Genomic DNA, 23,706 nt, shown 5'->3' with positions numbered 1-23,706 from the left:
CTTTTTTGACATACTTTCGCCCATATATTATCTATTCCATTCTGGGAGTTGGAAGTCCACCCACTTAAAGTTGCCAAGTTTGGAAAATGCTACTTTTATGATTTTTGAGGGAAAGTGTATGTATGTGAGAATGGGTGGTGCATCATACCAGCACCTTATGGCCAGGAAAAGCACATTACAGTTAAAATGCAGCCAATTTTGGTGTTCTCTGAGCTTAGTTATTTGCTTGCAGGCGTTTCATTACCTGACTAGTTAATGTCATCAGTGTGAAGAAGGGTGGGGCTCACTGGCTGTTTATATATAGGTTACCCTGCTAATTTGGGTGGGGGTTTTCCATGGAGGAGGAGGAAGGAAATTACACTCCCACTCATAGGAGATGGCAGGGCTATTCCTATATATAAATAGCCAGTGAACCCCACCCTCCATCACCCTGGTGATGTTACCTAGTCAGGTAATGAAACAATTGAAAAACCACCAAACTCAGAGAACATCACAGTTCTCTGAGCTACAGAAATTCTTTTATATTAAGAGTGGTAATTAGCAGAATATGCAGCTTTTCAGTTATGTACTTCAGTTTTAAGAACAAGTCCCAGTCCCCGGGTCTGTCCTTAAGTCAAATTCATATTACCGTATTATTGTATGATAACTGTATTGTGTAATAAACTTGAACCATTGTCTATTTAACTTGAATAATGACACATTTATCTCAAATGTTGCTACCGTAGGCTCCATTCTTAATTATGGGACATCTGTAAGCAGGACGATCTTAACCCGATTTTAACCTGGGGACGTGCTGTTAGGTATAGCTGGGGAAAAGAGGCTGGACAGGGCTTCCAGAGTCTCTCAGGATCTCCCCCGCCTTCTTCCAGAGGCAATTATTATCCATAAGGACTAGAAACATGACCTACTTCTTGCTTTTCACAGCAAAGGCTTGCTTAAAACTTGAGATCATTTATTGAAGACAATCACAGCCTCAAAGGGCATCGTAACAACAGGCTGCAGACAATGTCACACGCCAACACAGAATATGTTTTCACACTATTACGTTGTTCTGCAATTATATTCTCCTCTAGGACTTCTATATTTGGACAGACAGGAATGGTGTGAATGAAAAAACCCAGTGCAATAGCTTCCATTGGTGTACAGATAGGCCTTAGGCCAGGGATAGGCAGCCTTGGCTCTTTTCTGATTTGTGGACTTCAACTCCCAGAATTCCTGAGCCAGCCATGCTGAGGGGAAAGGGAGAGTTTTCCAAGCTGAGCCATGCTGGCTCAGGAATTCTGGGAGGTGAAGTCCACGAGTCATAAAAGAGCCAAGGTTGCCTACCCCTGCCCTATATCATTTCAGAGAAGTGACTGTCTAAGACAAGGGCCTTCAAACTTGGCCCTTTTATGGCTCATGGACTTCAGCTCCCAGAATTCCTGAGCCAGCCATGCTGAGGGGAAAGGGAGAGGTTTCCAAGCTGAGCCAGGCTGGCTCAGGAATTCTGGGAGTTGAAGTCCACGAGTCATAAAAGAGCCACGGTTGCCTACCCCTGGCCTATGGGAACATCTACCCATCCAGGGGCAGAATATATCACAAGCACCGATTTTTCTCAAACAAGGGTCTCAAGAAAACACAAATATCAAATCTGAGCTTCCCTGTGGGATTAAACAGACTAAACACAGCACGTTCGGGACTAAGGCAACTCGAACACAGGATCAAGGTTGGTCGGGAGGGAGTTGAAACCCTCTCTGGCTACAGAATGTATACACTGTTAAGGGATCAAAATAATTTTACCAGTGTTTCTCAACCTTGGCAACTTTCAAATGCGTGGACTTCAACTCCCAGAATTCCCCACCATGGGCAATTCAAGGCTGGCTGGGGAATTTTGGGAGTTGAAGTCCAGGCAGCTTAAAGTTGCCAAAGTTGAGAGAAATACTGGGCTTTCTTAAAAATCAGTTTCTGTTCCAATCCCTAATCTGGATTTAACCCAGGGGTAGGCCATCTTGGCTCTTTTGTGACTCGTGGACTTCAACTCCCAGAATTCCTGAGCCAGCCATGCTGAGGGGAAAGGGAGAGGTTTCCAAGCTGAGCCATGTTGGCTCAGGAATTCTGGGAGTTGGAAGTCCACAAGTCATAAAAGAGCCAAGGTGGCCTACCCCTGATTTAACCTAAAGCTCTGGATAAAATCTGAGACACAGCATTTTTTTTTTCTGGGAAGTTGCGTGAAATTTGTCCCCATCCATCTCACATGAAGCCTGAATTAATATAAACCTAATGGCAGTGAGACAGACACAAGAATTGCAAGAAGTTGGGTGTTTGTAGAGATAGGGGCCAGTTAGAGGTCATGAACAGCAAACTGCCTTTCCAAAGCCTGCATGCCTCTTCTCTCTACATGATCTTATCCATTCACATCACCATGGTGATGTAGGGAAATACCCCAGGCTGATACATGATATCACCTGGTACACATGATATCAGCCAGGTTACATCAACAGGATGTGGCAGAAGACTGCTCCCTGTCTGGGGCTCCTAGCTGGTATATTCTTTTTTTCTTTTTCCAATTTTATTTATAATACAGTTAAAAACAAACAAACATTGGATTTAACGTGACATTCCAGTATATACATTCTTATCAGATTATTCCACTTTTTGCAATCAATTCTTCATCTCTACATATACATCTAAGTTTTAGATACAATACTTATTCTAAAATAACACATATTTCTATCTTAACATTCATCTTTAATCCCAAACGTCCTCTTCGAATTCCTCCAGCGGTAAAATTTATCCCAGGTTTCATAATAAACTGATCCACATTTGTCTTTTAATATCATTTTGAGCCTGTCCATTTCTGCACATGCTAATATTTTATGTATTAACTCTTCCTCTGTGGGAATTTCCTTGCTCTTCCCTTTTTGCGCTAAAGCAAGCCTAGCTGCAGTCAGGATGTGTAGCAGCAGGTAGATTGTTCTCTTGTCGTATTTTTCTGTCGTTATTCCCAACAAGAAGAGTTCAGGTTTTAACTCTAAGTCCAGTGTTAATATATCCCTCAACCAGTTTCGGGTCCTGTTCCAATACTCACGGATCTTTGGGCATTCCCACCATATATGGTAATATGATCCTATTGCTGTTTTACATTTCCCTAGCTGGTATATTTTAAGGATTGGCAAGGGGTTTCACCAATAGAAATGCTGTTACTATGCTGATGCCATCTTACTTTATGCTATTTGGAAAACAGTATAAAAGGCAATAAACACTGCGAAGGCAGTCAGCCATATTTGCACCCTGCAATGACTGAGCACTGATTCCTTCAGGCGTTCTCCAATTTATAATGCCGTTTGGAGCTGCCTGTCACCAGGGTTGTCTCTCCGTGGCTTTATGCAGTTTTTCAACATTGCTAAGTTTGACCATCGGAAGGACTGACATTTTAAAAATCCAGTCAAATGAACAGAAGTAGCAGCCATCAGTGTCTAAAACAATAAAGGTTATCTTCGCTCATCTCTCCACCTTGGCCACTTGAAGATGGGTGGACTTCAACTCCCAGGATTCTCCAGCCAGTATAGATGGCCAGGGAATTCTGGGAGTTGAAGTCCACCCATCTTCAAGTGGCCAAAGAGACATTGGTCTAAAACAGGTCTTCAAACTTGGCAACTTTAAGACTTGTGGACTTCAACTCCCAGAATTCCTGGTAGTGATGCACATTAATAAATGTGGATAAATTCATCATCCATTTGTTAGTGCAAAGGGAAAGTGACTCAACAAAGGAACAGCCACCAAAGAAATTAAAACTGGTACTTTTTTTTCCTACAGTTTGTAATATTTTATTAGATTATAAAATAAAATACAAAAATACAAAGGCAAATAGTAGGAGACAGTGGGGAGGAAAAAGGGGGAAAAAGTGAGGGGGAGAAGGGAAAAAGAACATACCATATTTTCCAGCGTATAAGACGACTCGGAGTATAAGACGACCCCTGACTTCGGAGCCGATTTGCATGCTTTATAAAGTCGTCTTATATGCCGGAAAATACAGCACTTCCTCTGTTGCGGTAGAAGGAAGCATTAACACTGAACCTCAATTTTTTACTTTTGCATAATATTATAAACTAGCCATTTCTATAAGAACAAATGAATCTAATCAGTAAAACCCAAATTTCCCCCTCCCTTTTTTTAGTTGTCAAATTTTTGACACCTTGCTAAGCACTGGTGATACTCAAATATTGTCATGTCCTAAAAGTGGTACAATCTGTGAAAAGGTTGAAAAGCCCTGGACTAGATGACCTCCAAGGTCCCTTCCAACTTTATTATTATTATTATTATTATTATTATTATGGATCATCGCACAGTCAGCCAGATGTTCAGACTGGATTTGGCATTTTGTCTACCTATCGAGTCCTTACCCAGGACCTGGGATAGGCAGATGTGGATGTTTGATGGTATTACAGATATCGTCGCAGTATGGAAGCAGTTCCTAATAAGGCTGCCTTTTGCAATTGACTAATAGCGAATTTGTCAATGCCAATGGTGTTCAAGTGGTGCTCCAGTTGTTTTGGGATTGCACCCAAGGAGCCTATGACTATTGGTACTACCCTTGCTTGCTTTTGCCACAGTCTTTCTATTTCTATTTGTAGGGCTTTGTATTTTGTTATCTTCTCCAGTTCTTTCTCTTCTATTCTGCTATCTCCAGGCACTGCCACGTCCACTATCCAGACTTTTTTGTCTTTCTTATCGACAATTGTTAAGTCTGGGGTGTTATGTTGCATATTATTATTATTATTATTATTATTATTATTATTATTATTATTATTATGGATAATCGCACAGTCAGCCAGATGTTCAGACTGGATTTGGCATTTTGTCTACCTATCGAGTCCTTACCCAGGACCTGGGATAGGCAGATGTGGATGTTTGATGGTATTACAGGTATCGTCGCAGGATGGAAGCAGTTCCTATTATTATTATTATTATTATTATTATTATAGACAGCATTAATCTATCAAGGCCTTTTCCTCGTTTCTCTTGCGTTATTTCTTCTAACATTCAGAGAGTCCAGACTTTTTCTTAATGTGTTTCGGACAAAAACCTTTTATAGAGTTAGTCCTCGACTTACGACTGCAATGGAGTCCAACATTTCTATTGCTAAGCAAGAGAGTCGTTAAATAAATTTTCCCCCATTTTACAATCTTTCTTGCCACCGTTGTTAAGTGAATCGCTGCAGTTGTTAAGTTAATAATCCGATTGTGAAGTGAATCTGGCTTCCCCATTTGACTTCGTTGGTCAGAAGGTCGCAAACGTTGATCACGTGATCCTGGGACGCTACAGCTGTCATAAATATGAGTCAGTTGCCAAGCATCCAAATTTCGGTCATGGGATCAAAAGGGTCATGGTGGCACAGTGGCTGGAATGCAGTATTGCAGGCTAACTCTGCGCACAGTCTGGAGTTCGATCCTCACCCAACTCAGTCTTCTGTTCTTCTGAGGTCGGTAAAATGAGGACCCAGATTGTTGGGGGCAAATATGCTGACTCTCTACTCAGAGGGGCCTATAAAACAGGGCTTTTCAACCTTTTCACCCATTGGACCACTTTTAGGATATGGCAACATCCAACTACCACCAGTCGCCTAGTAAGGTGTCAAAAACTTGATGACCAAAAAAGGGGGGGGGAAGTGATAAAGTACAGGTAGTCCTCGACTTACAACTGTTCGCTTAGTGACTTTCAAAGTTACAATGGCACTGAAAAAACTGCCCCCCAAGCCACAGCCGAGCAAGACACCTGCCTGCCCGCCCGGTGGCGCTCTTCCTCCTGTCCGAGGTTTCATTGTTGTGAGCATTTTATGCTGAGGATTGGCAGCAGGCGTGGGGTGAGGGGGTGTTTGGTTTTTATTCCCCCGTCTGCTGGGTGGTTGCAGCAGGTTTTGTTCACTTCACATGACCCTGGCACACTGTGACCGTCATAAATATGAATCAGTTGCCAAGCATCTGAATGTAAATCACAAGACTCTGGAGATGCTGCAACGTTCCAGCTGATCGGCGCTTCTTCTGGGCTCAGCGGAAGCACCAGGATCAGCGCCGAGCTCCAGCTGGAGCTGGCGCTGATCCTGGCGCTTCTGCTGAGCCCTGACAGCCCTGCAGCTCCAGCCATCTCTCGCTCAGGCTTGTGCGGTGCTGCCACCGGTTCAACTCATTCCCTTCCCCCGCTACCACTTTTCTAGGATGGCCGCGTGCCACCTGACAGGTGCCAATGTACCACAGGTGCTTCCCGTACCACTGGTCAAAAGGCCTTGCTGAAAAACGCTATGAAATGGTATATAAATGCTATTGATATTGCTATGTGACATGGGGATGCTACAGTGGTGGTAAGCGTGAAAAATGGTCGTAAGTCCCTTTTTCAGTGCAGTTGTAACTTCAAATGGTCACTAAGTGAATTGTTGTAAGTCGAGGACTACTTGCGCACACGTCCAATCATTTTTCTGGACAACAAAAGCCATTCACAACATTTCAAATCCCGTGTGGCTTTTTTGATGATGACGAAAGAGCTTATTTCTCTGTGGGAAAATTTTCCGACCCTCGGGGCATTCGTACGGCTTGGGTTCCACGTGGGTTCGCTGTTGTTTAGTCACTTTTTCCTTCTGGGAAAAACTCTTCCCACACTCCACACACGCCAAAAGATTTCTCTCCTGAGTGGATTCTCTGGTGCCAAATTAACTTGGGCACTCTGGCAGAAGCATTTCCCGCACTCGGCAGATACGTACGGCTTTTCTCAGGTGTGCATCCTCAAGTGGATGTCAAGGCAGTATTTCTGGCTGAAGTTGTTGCCGCACTGAAAACAATTGTACGGTTTCTCCTCCGTGTGCATCCTCCGGTGCCGTATCAGCTGCCCGCTCTGGAAGAAACTGTCCCCGCATGTGGGACACTCAAACGGTTTCTCTCCCGTGTGGATCCTGTGATGGTTGACCAGCGAGGACCTGTGGCTGAAACTCTTGGCGCAGTGGAGGCACCTGTATGGCGGCTTCTCACCCCTGTGGATTCTCTGGTGGGTGATCAGATAAGAGCGAGTGCTGAAGGTCTTCCCGCACTGGGGGCATTCGTAAGGCCGCTCCTCCAGGTGGATCCTTTGATGCTCCAGAAGATTGTCCTGTCGGCAGAAGCTTTTGCCGCATTCGAGACACTCGTAAGGCTGCTCGGCTGTGTGGATCATCTGGTGGACGATCAGCCCCGACTGGTGCTCAAAGGTCTGCCCGCATTTGCGACATATGTGGGGCTCTGCTCCAGCACAAAGTAGGCCAACCTTATCCGCCATGATGTCCTTCTCTTTCTGAAGGTTTGGGCTCTGTGTCTTCACGGGGGTTGTCCTGTGCTGTCGTTCAGACTCGTAACCCTGATCGAAAGATTCTGACTTCATGGAAAGGGACCCCGGGAAATCTTTCCGTGAGATGCCCGGAGAACCTGCGGGCTGGAGGATGCCATTCAGATGAATCCTGACCGTGTCCTCCTTACTGGCTGAGCCGTCGCCTGATGGGAGAAGGAAACAAGCAGAGATATGGGTCAATCCAGTGGTGGGATTCAGCCGGTTCAGGAGAACCGGTAGCTAAATTTACCTGAATTTGGAGAACCGGCTGGCTTCTGGAGGTCCAGTCTAGGCCTCAGAAGCCTCCCAGGCCTAGAACGGCCCACCAGAAGTGCATGGATACCACTTCCGGAAGTCTGTTCTAGGCCTCGGAGGGCTGGAGGAGGCCTCCCAGGCTTAGAACAGCCCATCGGAAGTGCGTTGATGCCACTTTCGAAAGTCTGTTCTAGGCATCAGATGCCTGGGGGAGGCCTCCCAGGCCTAGAACAGCCCACCAAAAGTGCATGGATACCACTTCCGGAAGTCCGTTCTAGGCCTTGGAGGACTGGAGAAGGCCTCCCAGGCCTAGAACAGCCCACCAGAAGTGCATGGATACCACTTCCGGAAGTCTGTTCTAGGCCTCGGAAGGCTGGAGAAGGCCTCCCAGGCCTAGAACAGCCCATCGGAAGTGCGTTGATGCCACTTTAGGAAGTCTGTTCTAAGCATCAGATGCCTGGGGGAGGCCTCCCAGGCCTAGAACGGCCAACGGAAGTGCATGATGCCACTTCTGGAAGTCCATTCTAGGCATTGGAGGCCCAGGCCTGCATCACATAATACAATTGGTTGTTCAGGTATTTGAATCCCACCACTGGGTCAATCCACATAGCAGACAAGAAGGAAAAATATTTACAATAGTGCTCGGCTTACGACCGTTCATTTAATGACCGTTCAAACGGCTTACGACCGTTCATTTAATGACCGTTCAAACTTATGACAGCACAGATCTAGGACTGTTCCTTGCGCTGACAATGGCAGCATCAAAACTGATGTATTTCTCGGTGGTCTAAATGGGAAAATCCATTTGAGTTGTCAGAAAAAGGGGAAATCAGCAAAATTATCAGCAAAAAGTATCTTTGCTACTAAAGAGCACCAAGATACGGCTTGTCTTTACAGGGGATCCTCGACTTTCAACCATTTGTTTAGTGACCGAAGTTACAACGGCACAGGAAAACGTGACTTATGATCGTTTTCCACACGACTGTCGCAGCATCCCCCCCCCATGATCACCCAATAAAAATTCAGAGGCTTGGCCCCTGGCATGTATTTATGACAGCTGCAGTGTCCCAGGGTGACAGGATCCCCTTTTGACAAGCAAATTCAACGGGGGAAGCCAGATCCACTTAACAACCGGGTCACTAATTTTAACAAGTGCAGGGATTCACTTAACAACTGTGGCAAGAAAAGGTATAAAATGGGGCAAAGCTCACTGAACAAGTGTCCTGCTTAGCAATGGGTAATTCTGTGGTCGTAAGCCAAGGATTAGCACAGTGGCGGGAAACCTATGGCATGGGTGCCAGAGGTGGCACTCAGAGCCCTCTCTGTGGGCACACGCGTCGTCACCCCAGTCCTAGGCCTTCAGCTGGGTTTTATAAAACCTTTTCGCTTTAGGCTTCTGCCGCCGTGTACAAAAAAAAAGATTCAATCAAACAATCAATTTCAACTTCTCACAGGAAAAAAAAGATCTTGCAAAGTTGGCATTGATTGATTGAACTTTTTAGTCCCACCCAGTCTGCCGTTACCACTACAGCCACGCCCACCCAATGGGCTACACCCAGCCAATGGGCCACACCCACCCAGCACTCGCCAATGCATAAGTGGATTTTGGGTTTCAGTTTGGGCACTCAGTCTCTAAAAGGTTCGCCATCACTGGTATAGGGCAGGGGTAGGCAGCCTCAGCTCTTTTATGACTCGTGGACTTCAACTCCCAGAATTCCTGAGCCAGCCATGCTAAGGGAAAAGGGAGAGGTTTCCAAGCTGAGCCATGCTGGCTCAGGAATTCTGGGAGTTGAAGTCCACGAGTCATAAAAGAGCCAAGGTGGCCTACCTGGTACAGGGTCCCCTGCTTGAGCAGCGGCTTGACTAGAAGGTGACCTTCCAACTTTATTCTATGTTCTATGTTCTAGCTGTGCTGTCATACTGAATGCCCGCCCCCAAAAGGGCGGAGCTGATAGCCCAACACTGCAGGGCTGTTGTTCTTATTCTAGCGAAAACAGTGAAAACATATGAGTGCTGTTAAATGACTTTGTGACATGGTGGAAGAGGAGAAAACCTTTGGAAAAAGAGATGGCAACTTTGGAAGCAATTTATTGTAGACCCAGTGCGATAAAGTTGCAAGAGACCCTCCAAGGGACAAGGGCACCCCAAATTTTTTATTCCCCCCCCCCATAAAGACATCGCTCTACCTGTAATTTTTCCCCTTTCCGTTGGCTCAGAAGACCAGATATATGTGTCTCCTCCTTTTTCCAACTGGGCAATAAGGTTTGGCTTGGAAATCAGAAATCCTTTTAAAAAGAAGAAGTACAGTTAGACCTTGACTTACATCGGTTTGTTTAGTGACCGTTCAAAGGGACAACGGCGCTGGAAAAAGTGAGTTATGACTGTTTTTCACACAACTCTGGAAGCATCCCCATAATCACGTGATCAAAATTCACACATTTTCTGTTTCAAAACATGAAAAATGTAAGTGTTGGGATGGTTCGTAGGAGGAAAAAGATTTAAATATCAAAGTGTAATTAACTCTAAGAAAATTTCAACAGGTAAAATGTTTTCTTTTGAAATATTGTGGGGAAAATAAATTCAAATGAGAACTTTAAAAAGAGGATCTGTGACAAGGTGATCGAGATGATTAATGAGAAAAAGAAGCTTCATCATGAGGTGGAGGTTATTTGTAGATATTTAATTGTTATCTTTTAAAATTATCAGGAAATATACTAATTCAAGGCTGATAAAAGAGAATATTATGGGAAGAAGAGAAAATCAAGGAAAGCTACAATGTGGAATATGGAATTATAGAAACTAATTGTTATTATTTGTAAATACAAACCCAGACAACACAGTGTTTGCCAAATATTGATGGTGATATGTAAAAAAAACCCGATAAAACATAATTTTTTTAAAAAAAAATCCAGACACTTGACAACTGACTCATATTTATGACGGTTGTAGTATCCTGGGGTCACCAAATATTGATGGTGATATGTAAAAAAAACCAATAAAACATATATTTTTAAAAAAATTCAGACACTTGACAACTGACTCATATTTATGACGGCTGCAGTGTCCCAGGGTTACATGATCACCTACTGTGACCTTCCGACAAGCAAAGTCAATGGGGAAGCCGGATTCACTTAACAACCGTGATACTAACTGAACGACTGCAGTGATTCACTTAACAACCGTGGCAAGAAAGTTCATAAAATGGGGCAAAACTCACTTAACGACTCTCTCGCTTAGCAATAGAAATGTGGTCGTAAGTCGAGGACTAACCCTATAAAAGGTTTTTGTCCAAAACACATTAAGAAAAAGTCTGGACTCTCTGAATGTTAGAAGAAATAACGCAAGAGAAACGAGGAAAAGGCCTTGCTATATCTTTCATATAACAGTTGTCAGATACTTAAGAAATTCTGAGCATTAGAAAATTCTCTTCTTGGCATTGAGCAGGGGCAAGCCATCTTGGCTCTTTTATGACTGGTGGACTTCAACTCCCAGAATTCCTGAGCCAGCCATGCTGAGGGGAAAGGGAGAGGTTTCCAAGGTGAGCCCTGCTGGCTCAGGAATTCTGGGAGTTGAAGTCTACCAGTCATAAAAGAGCCAAGGTTGCCTACCCCTGCCCTATACCATTTCAGAGAAGTGATTGTCTAGGACAGGGGTCTTCAGACTTGGTTCTTTTATGACTCGTGGACTTCAACTCCCAGAATTCCCGAGCCAGCCACGCTGAGGGGAAAGGGAGAGGTTTCCAAGCTGAGCCATGCTGGCTCAGGAATTCTGGGAGCTGAAGTCCACCAGTCATAAAAGAGCCAGGTTGCCCACCCCTGGCATTGAGCATAATACAGGTGGTCCTCAAATGACAGCCATTTGCTTAGTCTCCATTTGAAATTACAACGGCGCTGAAAAAAGTCACTTACAATTGGTCCTCTCCCTTTCCTCACATTTCCACAGTCACGTGATCAAAATTTGAGCGTTTGGCAACTGTACTTATGACGGTTGCAACACCCCAGGGTCACATGATCGCCATTTGCAACTGTTTCCCACACAACCTTCTCAGCCTGCTTCCGACCAGCAAAGTCAATGGGGAAGGCCCGATTTGCTTAAGGACTGCACGATCCAATTAAGAATCGCAATGATTTACCTCATAATTGTGGTGCAAAAGGTCATAAAATCAAACCTGACTTATTTAACGGCTGCCTTGCTTAGCAACGGAAATTCTGGTCTCAATAAGTTGAGGACTACCTGTATTCTGCTTTGTATCAGTGAGAAATCATCGTATTGGGCAGAAAAAATGTACAATTTATTGTGTCGGCAGTGGCACAGATTTTAGGAAGTCTTTGATCATCCATGTTGTAAAACAATTTTAGCCTCTTCAGTTTAAACCTCATTGAAAGGTTGTCTTTTAGACTAGGGGTCTTCAAACTTGGCCACTTTAAGACTTGTGGACTTCCAACTCCCAGAATTCCTCAGCCAGCCCTAGGGATTGAGCATAATACAGGGCTGGCTGAGGAATTCTGGGAGTTGAAGTCCACAAGTCTTAAAGTGGCCAAGTTTGAAGACCCTTTTTTTAGACCAATGTCTCTCAACCTTGGCCACTTGAAGATGGATGGACTTCAACAAGAAGGCTCCACACCCATTTGCACTACTCAGGTGACCCTGATTACACAGGTAAACCCCCAAGTGACCTCAAGGACTCTCTAAAAGAATGCAAATTAACAGCTGTCTGCAAGGAGTATTAATCCTTCCTTCCCCACCATCCAGTCAGAGGTGAAGAAGCTTCTTGGGTGAGAAGCGAAACGTCTTCAAAGAAGAAAAAAAAAAGAAAGTCCAGTTGCCTCTTGAAAAAAGCACCTTTGGAATAACTATGACCTGGATGACTGAGAATCTCCACAGACATAAAGTCAGGCCCTTAAAGGAAGCCACCTCACCATTTTCCATGGTCACCTCTAAGACAAGACAGAAGAAGGGACGTACCCAGAGCAGACACCTTCTCGTAATTCTCCAGCATGACCTCTCTGTATAGAGCTCTTTGGTCCAGATCCAGCAAGGCCCACTCACCCTCGGTGAAATATATGGACACGTCTTCAAAAGTCATCTGAAAGAAAATGGGACTTTCTCAATAGTTTGTGGGTCGAGGGCAATCTCAGGATGGGAAGAGGCCTTAAACTGGGACTGCAGAATGTGTGGGCCTCCAGACCTTGCTGGATGACAACTCCATCATTCTGAGACTAGAGTTAAAATCTTGTGTGATAGTCCTCCCCAATCTAAGGACTTATGTACCATATATCGTAGAATCAAACTTATGCACCGAGTACATATTCCTTGGGTGTCTAATCATACTTGGGCAATAAAGAATATATTCTATTTTATTCTATTCCGTTCCATTCATATTCCATTCCATTCCATTATTCCATTCCATTCCATTCTTATTCCATTCCACTCTTATTCCATTCCATTCCATTCATATTCCATTCCATTCCGTCCCATTCCATTCGTATTCCATTCCATTCGTATTCCATTCCATTCCTTTCCGTTCCATAACATTCTATTCCATTCCATTTCATTCTTATTCCATTCCATTCTTATTCCATTCCATTCCATAATTCTATTCCATTCCATAACATTCTATTCCATTCCGTTCCATTCTTATTCCATTCCGTTCCATTCCATTCGTATTCCATTCCATTCCTTTCCTGTCCATAACATTCTATTCCATTCCATTCTTATTCCATTCCATTATTCCATTCCATTCCACTCTTACTCCATTCTATTCCATTCCGTCCCATTCCACTCTTATTCCATTCCATTCCATTCGTATTCCATTCCATTCTATTCCATTCCGTCCCATTCCACTCTTATTCCATTCCACTCGTATTCCATTCCATTCCATTCCATTCTGTCCCATTCCACTCTTATTCCATCCCATTCGTATTCCATTCCTTTCCGTTCTTATTCCATTCCCTTCCATAACATTCTATTCCATTCCGTTCCACTCTTATTCCATTCCGTTCCACTCTTATTCCATTCCATTCCATTCTTATTCCATTCCCTTCCATAACATTCTATTCCATTCCGTTCCACTCTTATTCCATTCCGTTCCACTCTTATTCCATTCCATTCCATTCTTATTCCATTCCGTTCCATTCTTATTTCATTCCGTTCCATAACATTCTATTCCATCCATTCCATTCGTATTCCACTCTACTTCACTCTATTCTACTCTACTCAAGTGAAAGCTCTGTACAAGGGGAAATAATTACTTCCGAAACCTCCTATGGAGGCGAGATTGCTTCTTCTCAGAAGAACCATTCTCGTATCTCAATATTTTTTAAGAAAAGATAATCACTTGATCTTAAAGAAAAGCAGATACAGATAGTCTTCGACTTACAACAGTTCGTGTAGTTACAACCAGTGGTGGGATTCAAATATGTGAACAACCGGTTCTTTGTGTGGATGCCGCTTCCGGAAGTCCATTCTGTGCCTGGGCAACAAAAAATTAGCTACCGGTTCTGCCGAAGTGGTACAAACCGGCTGAATCCCACCACTGGTTGCAACAGCACTGGGAAAAATGACCTCTGACTATTTCTCACATTTCTGACCAATGTATCATGTATCCCCATGGTCACATGATCAAAATTCAGATGTTTGGCAACCGATTCATATTTACGACGGTTGATGTATGCCGGTGTCATGTGAACCCCTATTGTGACCTTTTGACAAGCAAAGTCGATGGGGAAGCCAGATCCACTTAACAACCGTGCTACTAACTTAACCCCTGCAGGGATTCACTTAACAACTGTGGCAAGAAAGGTGGCAGTAAAAATGGAGCAAAACTGACTCAACCGTCTCACTTAGCCACAGAAACTTTGAGCTCACTTGTCGTCATAAGTCGAGGACTATCTCTATGAAGATTTCCAACTGCATCGAGTTTAAGTCTTTAAAATGAAAGCTAGTAAATTTTAGAGTATTATTATTATTAATAGTTTACTATAGTGGAATTTTTATTAGTTTTATTATTATTTTTAGTATTAATATTGTTTAACAATTTGGATATTGTATTGTTCAAGAATTAGGATGTTAACTTTACATTATTATGTTTATTTTTAATTTGTTTATTTTTTATGTTAAAGGGGAGTTAAAGCGCATTACGGACTTGGTTATTTACATAGTTGGTTAATGTTAGTTAGAGTATGATTATTATGTTTGTTACCCTGTATTCAGCTCTGGGAAGTAGGGGAGGGAGAGGGGAGGTTAAGGGTGGGTGGGTTCTGGGGTGTATATTGTAACTTTTATAAAACTTTTCAATAAAAAAAAATGAAAGCTAAAATAACAAAACTGCAAAACTCGGTATTTCCCACACTTAGCAACTCTGTGTGTGTGGACTTCAACTCCCAGAATTCTTAGAGAGATCTAATTTAAGAGCTGCAGCTCCCTGAGTATCCCATATTGACTGGATATAGATTTATTTTGGATTATAAAACCTATATCAGCTCAATGTATATTCACGACCTGAGGCATTCAAAGTACCCCAGTACAATGCTTGGGAAGTTTGTGGCCTCGGATGCTCTTAAGCTCATTTCCATCAATACCTATCAGCCTGGCCAAAGACTGAAGATGGATCTTGGAATTTCTCTGAAAACTTCTCCTCTTCTTCTGCTCACCCCTTACCTGAGTTTGCTCTGGAGCAGAGGATCCAGGATGTGGCCGGGAGACCATCTCAATGGCTACAAAAGCAGAAAGGGAGAGTTAGAAAAACTAAGGATGGTGACCTATACCAAGTCTTTAAAAAAAAAAAAGACTCCACTTCCATTTCTTTCCCTCTCTAGACTCCCAACAGCCCCAGGAGTTCAATCAGCTCCTGCAGAGGAATTGGACTAACGGCAATTCCCAATGACAGAGAATCAGTATCTCCGGAAGAAAGAAGAGTGGAGAAGTTGATCCTTCGGGACCGAAGATATAAACCAGAGATGGAGAACGATGGCCCTTTTATGATTTGTGGACTTCAACTCCCAGAATTCCTGAGCCAGCATGGGGAATGCTGGCCCCTTAATAATAATAATAATAATAATAATAATAATAATAATAATATAAAAAAGTTGGAAGGGACCTTGGAGGTCATCTAGTCCAACCCCCTGCTCAGGCAGGAAACCCTATACTATTTCAGACATATGGTTGTACATTTTCTTCTTAAAAACTTCCAGTGTGGGGGGGAGGATGGGTTGAAGTTTAAGTAGCTCAGAAAAGTAGAAATAGTTTTATTGTATATAATATTGATGTTTTAATTTGGAGAGAGGAATTGCTCGGGCATTTCCCCTGGACCGCATCCGGAGCGAGAAGAGGAAGAAGGGGAGAAGCAAGTAGGAAGGTTGAGGAGAAGGAGGAGAGGGGGAGAATGAGGAAGAGGAAGAAGAGGGAAAGAGGGAAGTAGATTAGAGGGTGGATGCGGTTTGGGGGGAAATGGGTGAGCAATACCGAAAGTTGTGTGTATCAATTTGTTTTATTTTTTATCTGAAGTATTTTTATGAATGTAATGCACTGTAAAATTGAAAATATTTTTTTTTTACAAAATAAATAAATAAAACGGATTGGTCATGTGACCAACATGATTTTATAACAAAAAAAAAAAAACTTCCAGTGTTGGAGCATTCACCACTGCTGGAGGCAGATTGTTCCACTGGTTAATTGTTCTCACTGTCAGGAAGTTTCTCCTTAGTTCTAGGTTGCTTCTCTCCTTGGTTAGTTTCCATCCGTTGCTTCTTGTCCTGCCTTCAGGCCCTTTGGAGAATAGCTTGACTCCCTCTTCTTTGGGGCAGCCCCTGAGATATTGGAACCCAAAAGTCATAAAAAGTCCTTTGTTCCCCATGCTGGCTCATGAATTCTGGGAGTTGAAGTCCACAAGTCATAAAAGGTCCTTTGTTCCCCCACCTCTGATATACAGGATGGCAAAGTTGAAGCAGGGAATGTCATGGTGACTCCCATAATGCCTCGAGTCCATCCCATAATAATCAAACCACTCACCGAGCAAGTCCTTGTTCTCTTCCTTGACCTCCTGGTCCGAATGTCCTGTTTCAACCTCCAATGGAGGCCCAACAGCAGCGTTCATCTTTCCTCCTCCAGGTGACTCTGGTGGCACCTGGAATAACAGAGCGCCTTTCTTAGCATCAAAAGGAGGGGACCACATAAACATGCTGTTTCCTCCACACCCCCAAATTTACTTACAAATGTAGGTAAACCCCACAGACACCTATCATTGGGTTGCCCAGAGCTTTGGGGTGCAGATAAAGCCCCAAATATAGGTCGTCCTGGACTTACAACAGAGCATTTAGTGACCGTTCAAAGTTACAATGGCACTGAAGAGGCTTATGACCATTTTCATACTTACGACCACTGCAGCATTTCCCCCATGGTCACGGGATCGAAATTCAGACACTTGGCAACTGACTCATATTTATGACGGCCGCAGTGTCCCCGGGGTCATGTGATCCCTCTTTCGCAGCCTGACAAGCAAAAGTCAACGGGGAAGCCGGATTCACTGAACACCCGTGTTACTAATTGAACAACTGCAAGGATTCACTTAGCAACTCTGGCAGGGTAGGTCGTAAAATGAGGCAAAACTCACCCAGCAAGTGTTTCACTTAGCAACATAAATTTTGGGCTCGGCGGTGGTCGTGACTTGAGGACTGCCTGTAGGCCTTTTCTCCAAGATCTTAAAAGGGTAATGTTCCCCCCCCCCAAGATTTTGACAACTGCAGAGAAAAGCTACAGCTGCTTCCAGTGGTGGAGGGGCTGCGTTGGCACCCCAACTCCTCTTGAAGCAGGAGACAGAGTGTGGAACATCTGCAGTGAGCCAGCTTCATGTCGATGTGTACTGTACTTAAAATGGCTTCCATTTCACCAAAATGGAGAGGCTGAAATATCGGCCAGATTACAGAATAATCTGAATAGTCTTCCAGTCCAACCCCCTGCTCAGGCAGGAGATCCTATCATAGGGGTAGGCAACCTTGGCTCTTTTATGACTGGTGGACTTCAACTCCCAGAATTCCTGAGCCAGCCATGCTGATGGGAAAAGGAGAGGTTTCCAAGCTGAGCCATGCTGGCTCAGGAATTCTGGGAGTTGAAGTCCACGAGTCAGAAAAGAGCCAAGGTTGCCTACCCCCCTGCCCTATACCATTTCAGACAAATGGTTGTCCCATTTTATGACCTTTCTCGCCACAACTGTTAAGTGAATCATTGCGGTTGTTACGTTAGTAACACGGTTGTTAAGGGAATCTGGCTTCCCCATGGTAAGGGGTAGGCAACCTCGGCTCTTTTATGACTCGTGGACTTCAACTCCCAAATTTCCTGAGCCAGCCATGGCTCAACTTGGAAACCTCTCCCTTTCCCCTCAGCATGGCTGGCTCAGGAATTCTGGGAGTTGAAGTCCACGAGTTATAAAAGAGCCAAGGTGGCCTACCCCTGCCCGTGGGCTTGGTTGATCAGGTTACCAAAAAAATGATCACATGACCTTAGGACACAGCCACCGTCATAAATATGAATCAACTGCCAAGCATCCGAATTTTGATCACGTAACCAATGGGGATGTTGCAACGGTCGTTAAGTGTGAAAAGGGGTCATAAATCACTTTTTTTTCTAGTGCTGTTGTGATTTTGAACACTGTGAACTGTGGCAAGTCAAAGACTATCTACATTTTCCTGGTCATCCAAAGGCTGGAGGTCACCTGAACCCTCCTGTGGGCCCCTCCATGTAGTCACTGCCTCACTTTTTCTTCCCAGAAGCCTCTGGGCTCTTTCTGACTCCGCAGGAAGTCCTCGGCCAGGGCCACCGCTTGGGCACAGCTTTCCGGCCCACCCTCCTTGACCCAGCTCTGCATCTCCTTGGGCAGGATGGCCAAAAACTGCTCCAGGATCACCATCTCTAGCAGCTGCTCCTTTGTACACTGCTCTGGTTTCAGCCACTGACTGCAGAGATCCCGGAGTCGGCCGCAAACCTTGCGAGGCCCTTCCAGTTCCCGGTAGCACAAATGCCTGAACCGCTTCTGCTGGATCTCAGAGCTTACATCCTCTTGGTCCGGAAGATCTTCCTTGGACTTCTTGTCCCCTTCTCCATCTTCACCTTCCAGATTCTGGTAGTTCCCTTTGGTTTCTTCCCTGAGGCCCACAGCCGAAGAGGCTTCCAGCCACTGCTCAGTTCCAGATTTGTCCTCCAAAGAGGTTGGTGCCAACCGGCAGATTTCCCCTCTGCTTTGAAATTGTGAAGACGGTTCTCCTGAAGACCTGGGCTGCCAGGTTCTCCACCGCTCGTGCCCCTGGGTTCCCCACGGCTGGTTCAACCCTTCCTCGGGCTCTTGTTTAACCCGCAACAGTGTCACCCATGTGGGGAACGCTTTGGGGGTTCTAGATTGTGCAAAAAAATTGGCTTTGGTTTCCCTTTGACGTTCCTCTTCCCCGTTGGGGGCTTCCATCATCTCCGTTCTAAGGCCTGCAGGTAAGTCGCGGGAGAAGGGGAAGCGCCACGGCTGGAGATCCACGGCTCCCATCCCACGTCCTCCACTAGACATGGCTTCACTTCAGATTTGCTCGGGCATCTGAACCGGGCAGCCACTGGCTTCAATCGTTCTAGAAGAGCTATGGCGGAGGACAGTTCACACAGAAGGGGAAGCTCTTCTGCATTGGCAAGGCAGATGAGTCCCTGCAGGAGAGAAGACACCAGGTGGATGGATTAAATGCACCAGAAGTGGCCACGCACCCAGCAACCCTTTTGGATGTACTATTACAGGGCTTTTCAACCAGTGGTACGGGTACCACCTGTGGTACATTGGCACCTGGCAGGTGGTACGTGAGCATCCTCGAAAAGTAGCAGGGGAAGGGAATGAGCTGAACCGGTGGCAGCACCGCATAAGCCTGAGCGAGAGACGGCTGGAGCTACAGGGCTGTCATGGCTCAGCGGAAGTGCCAGGATCAGCACCAGGCTCCAGCTGGAGCTCGGCACTGATCCTGGCGCTTTCGCTGAGCCAAGAAGCACCAATCAGCTGGAAAGCAGCACTGATCCTGGCGCTTCTGCTGAGCCCAGAAGAAGCACCGATCAGCTGGAATGTTGCAGCATCTCCAGGGTCTTGTGATTTATATTCAGATGCTTGGCAACTGATTCATATTTATGACGGTCACAGTGACCTGGGGTCATGTGAAGTGACCAAAACCTGCTGCAACCACCCAGCAGACGGAGGGAATAAAAACCAAACACCCCCCCCACCCCACCCCCGCTGCCAATCCTCAACAAAAATGCTCACAACAATGAAAATCTCGGACAGGAAGAAGAGCGCCGCGGGCGGGCAGGCAGGTGTCTTGCTCGGCTGTGGCTTGGGGGGCACTTTTTTCAGTGCATTGTAACTTCGGACAGTCACTAAGCAAACTGTTGTAAGTCGAGGACTACCTGTACTTTATCACTCCCCCCCCCTTTTTTGGGGGTCATCAAGTTTTTGACACCTTGCTGGGCGATTGGTGGTACTTGGATGTTGCCATATCCTAAAAGTGGTACAATGGGTGAAAAGGTTGAAAAGCCCTGTACTATTAGACCAGGTCAGAGGTAGGCAACCTTGGCTCTTTTTATGACTCGTGGACTTCAACTCCCAGAATTCCTGAGCCAGCCATGCTGAGGGGAAAGGGAGAGGTTTCCATGCTGAGCCAGGCTGGTTCAGGAATTCTGGGAGTTGAAGTCCAGGAGTCATGAAAGAGCCGAGGTTGCCTACCCCTGGACCAAGTCAAAGCCTGTTCTAGCCCAACACAAGCAGCCAGAAAAGGCAAAGCAAAGAAACCTTCATAAGAGACAGCAGGTAGTATGCCTTTTTGTGATTTTATAGAAAGATTATATTTTTAAAAGATGCAACTTGCCAGAGGACCCCACAAAACAATCTCAGCTAATAGATGCAAGCAGAATTTTTCAATTCTGCAAACAACCAGAATCTGTTTATTATGAGCTACAGGTAGACCTCGACCCACAATAGTTTGTTGACGCTACAACGGCATTGAAAAAAGTGGCTTAGGACCATTCTTCACACTTATGTCCATTGCAGCATCCCCCCCATGGTCACGTGATCAGGCAACTGACTCGTATTTATGACGGTCACAGCGTCCCGGAGTCACCTGATCACCTTTTGCGTCTTCCTGACAAGCAAAGTCCATGGGGAAGCCAGGTTCACTTAGAAACTAGGCTACTGATTTAACAACGGCAGTGATTCCCTTAACAACGGTGGCAAGAAAGGTCATACAATAGGCCAAAACATGCTAAACAGCTATTTAACCTAGCAACAGAAATTTGGGGCTCAATTGTAGTCGTAAGTCGAGGACTACCTGTATTGTTTACATAGAATTTCCATTTATTCCATTTTTTTTCCTCAAAAAAAGGATATACATGAACAGGACATGAAAGAGGCAACAGCCTCTTACTGTTGTTCCCATGGAAATTGGATTCAGAGGTAGACTGCCTCTGGATCTGGAGGATCCACTAGGGCATCCCTAAAAGCAGCACCTGATCAGAATCAGACCTCAGAGTCTCGGCTGGGAGTTCAGCTCAGAGCCTGCAATCTCCATTTAGAACAGTGGTTCTCAACCTTTCTAATGTCGTGACCCAATAATACAGTTCCCCATGTTGTGGTGACCCCCAACTACTTATACATCACTGGGTGCCAGGAGCGTGGCCAAAGAAAAGGGGGAAAAAATGGCGGACAGCCTTGTTTGGCGACCCCCGTGAAATGGTCGTTCGACCCCAAATGGGGTCCCGACCCACAGGTTGAGAACCACTGATTTAGAATCTGAACAAGCAAGGGGGGCTGCTGCTAAATATTGCTTGTTGCAATCTCGGAGTCCTAGTGGACAGTCACTTAAACGTGAGCCAGCCGTGTGCTGCAGCTGCCAAAAAAGCCAACAAAGTGCTAGGCTGTATTAACAGAGGGATAGAATCAAGATCACATGAAGTGTTAATACCACTTTACAAGGCCTTGGTAAGGCCACACATGGAATACTGCATCCAGTTTTGGTCACCACGATGTAAAAAAGATGTTGAGACTCTAGAAAGAGTACAGAGAAGAGCAACAAAGATGATTAGGGGATTGGAGGCTAAAACATATAAACAATGGTTGCTGGAATTGGGTATGTCTAGTTTAATGAAGAGAAGGACGAGGGGGGACATGATAGCCGTGTTCCAATATCTCAGGGTCTGCCCCAAAGAAGAGGGAGTCAAGCTATTCTCCAAAGTGCCTGAAGGCAGGACAAGAAGCAACGGATGGAAACTGATCAAGGAGAGAAGCAACCTGGAACTAAAGAGAAACTTCCTGACAGTGAGAACAATTAACCAGTGGAACAATCTGCCTCCAGAAGCGGTGAATGCTCCAATGCTGGAAGTTTTTTAAGAAGAGACTGGACAGCCATTTGTCCGAAATTGTATAGGGTTTCCTGCCTGCGCAGGGGGTTGAACTAGATGACCTCCAAGGTCCCTTCCAACTTTATTATTATTATGAAGGCAGATTAACTCCACGGAAAAGTTTCATGTAGATTACTTTAATTCACCAGGCATTCTCAAAACATTAACTTACAGTTACTGTAGGAACTCTTCTGAAACACATATCATAATCTGGACCCAACAGATAGATAAAAGGAGATAATTTCTTCCATGTTAAAGGAGCAAAAGCTCCTCGTGGCCGGAATACACAAAGACCCTGCTGGACTGCACGTAGGCAGAAATCCCGGTAGCCAATCAGCAGTCCCTCCCAGTGGCCAATCCAAACCCAGATATGACCAGGTAACTTAAACTACATTACCCAAAAGGCTATCCCTTAAGGGGACGGTTCTTAATTCCTAAGATAGCTGCTTACTCTGACCAGCACGCACCCCGCCTGGAATTATGATATTTCCACTATGAACTAACTATTAACTAAAAATAAGCAAAAGCATAGCATCCAACAAGGCGACTAAGAGGTAAACACGAAATAATATGCATTGCTCGTGGTTCAGACTTCAAGTTCGGCCTCCCTTAACCTTTACTTCTTTATTACATATTTATTAAATTTACACGCTCTCCAGAGTGACTTGTTTTGAAAACTCTTCTGGGCCCCTCTGGTTTGGTGGTGGTGGGGTGGGGGGCTCCACCCTGATCCCCCTGCAGGGAGATGACAGCTTACAGAGGCCTGGCCCAGAGATACTAAACCAGGGGCTGTTCCCCACTCCACCCCCACCTTGCTTGCTAGCTCCCCACTTCTGGCTTGCTCCAGTTGGCCTTAGGAGCCGAGAAGACGCCAGTCAGGAAGGTTGCCCCCCCCTCCACAAAGCTCTGCAAGAAAGAGATGGGGGGGGGAGTCTCAGCACCCCCTTTGGGCTGCAGCCTCCGCCTTGATCCCTTTGATCTCCTCCCGCCTTACCTCCTACCGCCATCCAGCCCTTCGGGTCCATTCCTTGGCTTTCCCCCATCGCTGGCCCAGACCCATCTGTGCCCCTTTCCTGCCAGACACACCTAGCCGCCGCCTGGCGAGCTGGGCAGATGCAGTTCCTGGGGGGGTCCGTCCGGCCCAAGGACGGCTGGGAAAGGCAGAGGGGCTTCTCCCCCTCCCTCCTGCCTCTAGAAAGGGAGGGAGGGAGGGAGGGAATGGAGGAAAGAGCCGAGCACAGGAAGGTCGTTTCTCCTTTTCCCCTCTCCGGAGCCTCTGCTGGCCTCCCAGCGCCAGCAAGACAGGATGGCAGGCTGCCCGGGGACACGGGACAATGATGCCCTGCAATAAAATTCGGATTTCAGACCCAGCCAAGTCGACCCAAGTCAGCCTGGGAGAGGCTTTTTCCCCAGAGAGGCCCCAACGCTTCAGCTGGGCCGGAAGAGCTGCAATGCAAAAGACTGGGATGGCAACAGGCCCTTGGAAAAGAAAGCGCTGAAACCTGGGGGGGGGGGGGGATGTTTTTAGGAAAGGAACAGATGGCTCAGGATGTTGGCTGGGGAATTCTGGGGATTGAAGTCCGCACGAAGTTGCAGAAATTCGGCCACCTTGAGACATGGAGGATGTGGATGTACGTCCTTTAATGTAGACTATTGCTATATTTTATATTAGTATTTACTTTCAAAGTTGAGTTTCCAAACTTTGGAACTGAATAT

General features: G+C 45.4%; 1 protein-coding gene across 1 annotated transcript in view; it reads right to left on the bottom strand.

The window, feature by feature from the left end:
* Positions 1–23,433, bottom strand: part of LOC120308835 — a 33,828-nt gene extending 10,395 nt beyond the window's left edge. Inside the window, exons 1-7 of the mRNA XM_039345374.1 lie at positions 22,985–23,433; positions 18,335–19,263; positions 16,594–16,708; positions 15,244–15,299; positions 12,550–12,670; positions 9,771–9,869; positions 6,745–7,493 (exon numbers count right to left, since the gene is read on the bottom strand). Coding sequence (XP_039201308.1) covers positions 6,745–7,493; positions 9,771–9,869; positions 12,550–12,670; positions 15,244–15,299; positions 16,594–16,708; positions 18,335–19,132 — 1,938 coding nt within the window. The 5' untranslated portion in view covers positions 19,133–19,263; positions 22,985–23,433. The remainder of the gene's footprint in view (positions 1–6,744; positions 7,494–9,770; positions 9,870–12,549; positions 12,671–15,243; positions 15,300–16,593; positions 16,709–18,334; positions 19,264–22,984) is intronic.
* Between the last annotated feature and the right edge of the window lie 273 nt (positions 23,434–23,706).

The sequence above is a fragment of the Crotalus tigris genome, unplaced genomic scaffold (genome assembly GCF_016545835.1).
Source record: "Crotalus tigris isolate CLP2741 ecotype Arizona unplaced genomic scaffold, ASM1654583v1 scf7180000017950.1190679, whole genome shotgun sequence".
Taxonomy (NCBI): domain Eukaryota; kingdom Metazoa; phylum Chordata; class Lepidosauria; order Squamata; family Viperidae; genus Crotalus; species Crotalus tigris.
This window is presented reverse-complemented; position numbering and strand designations above follow the sequence as displayed.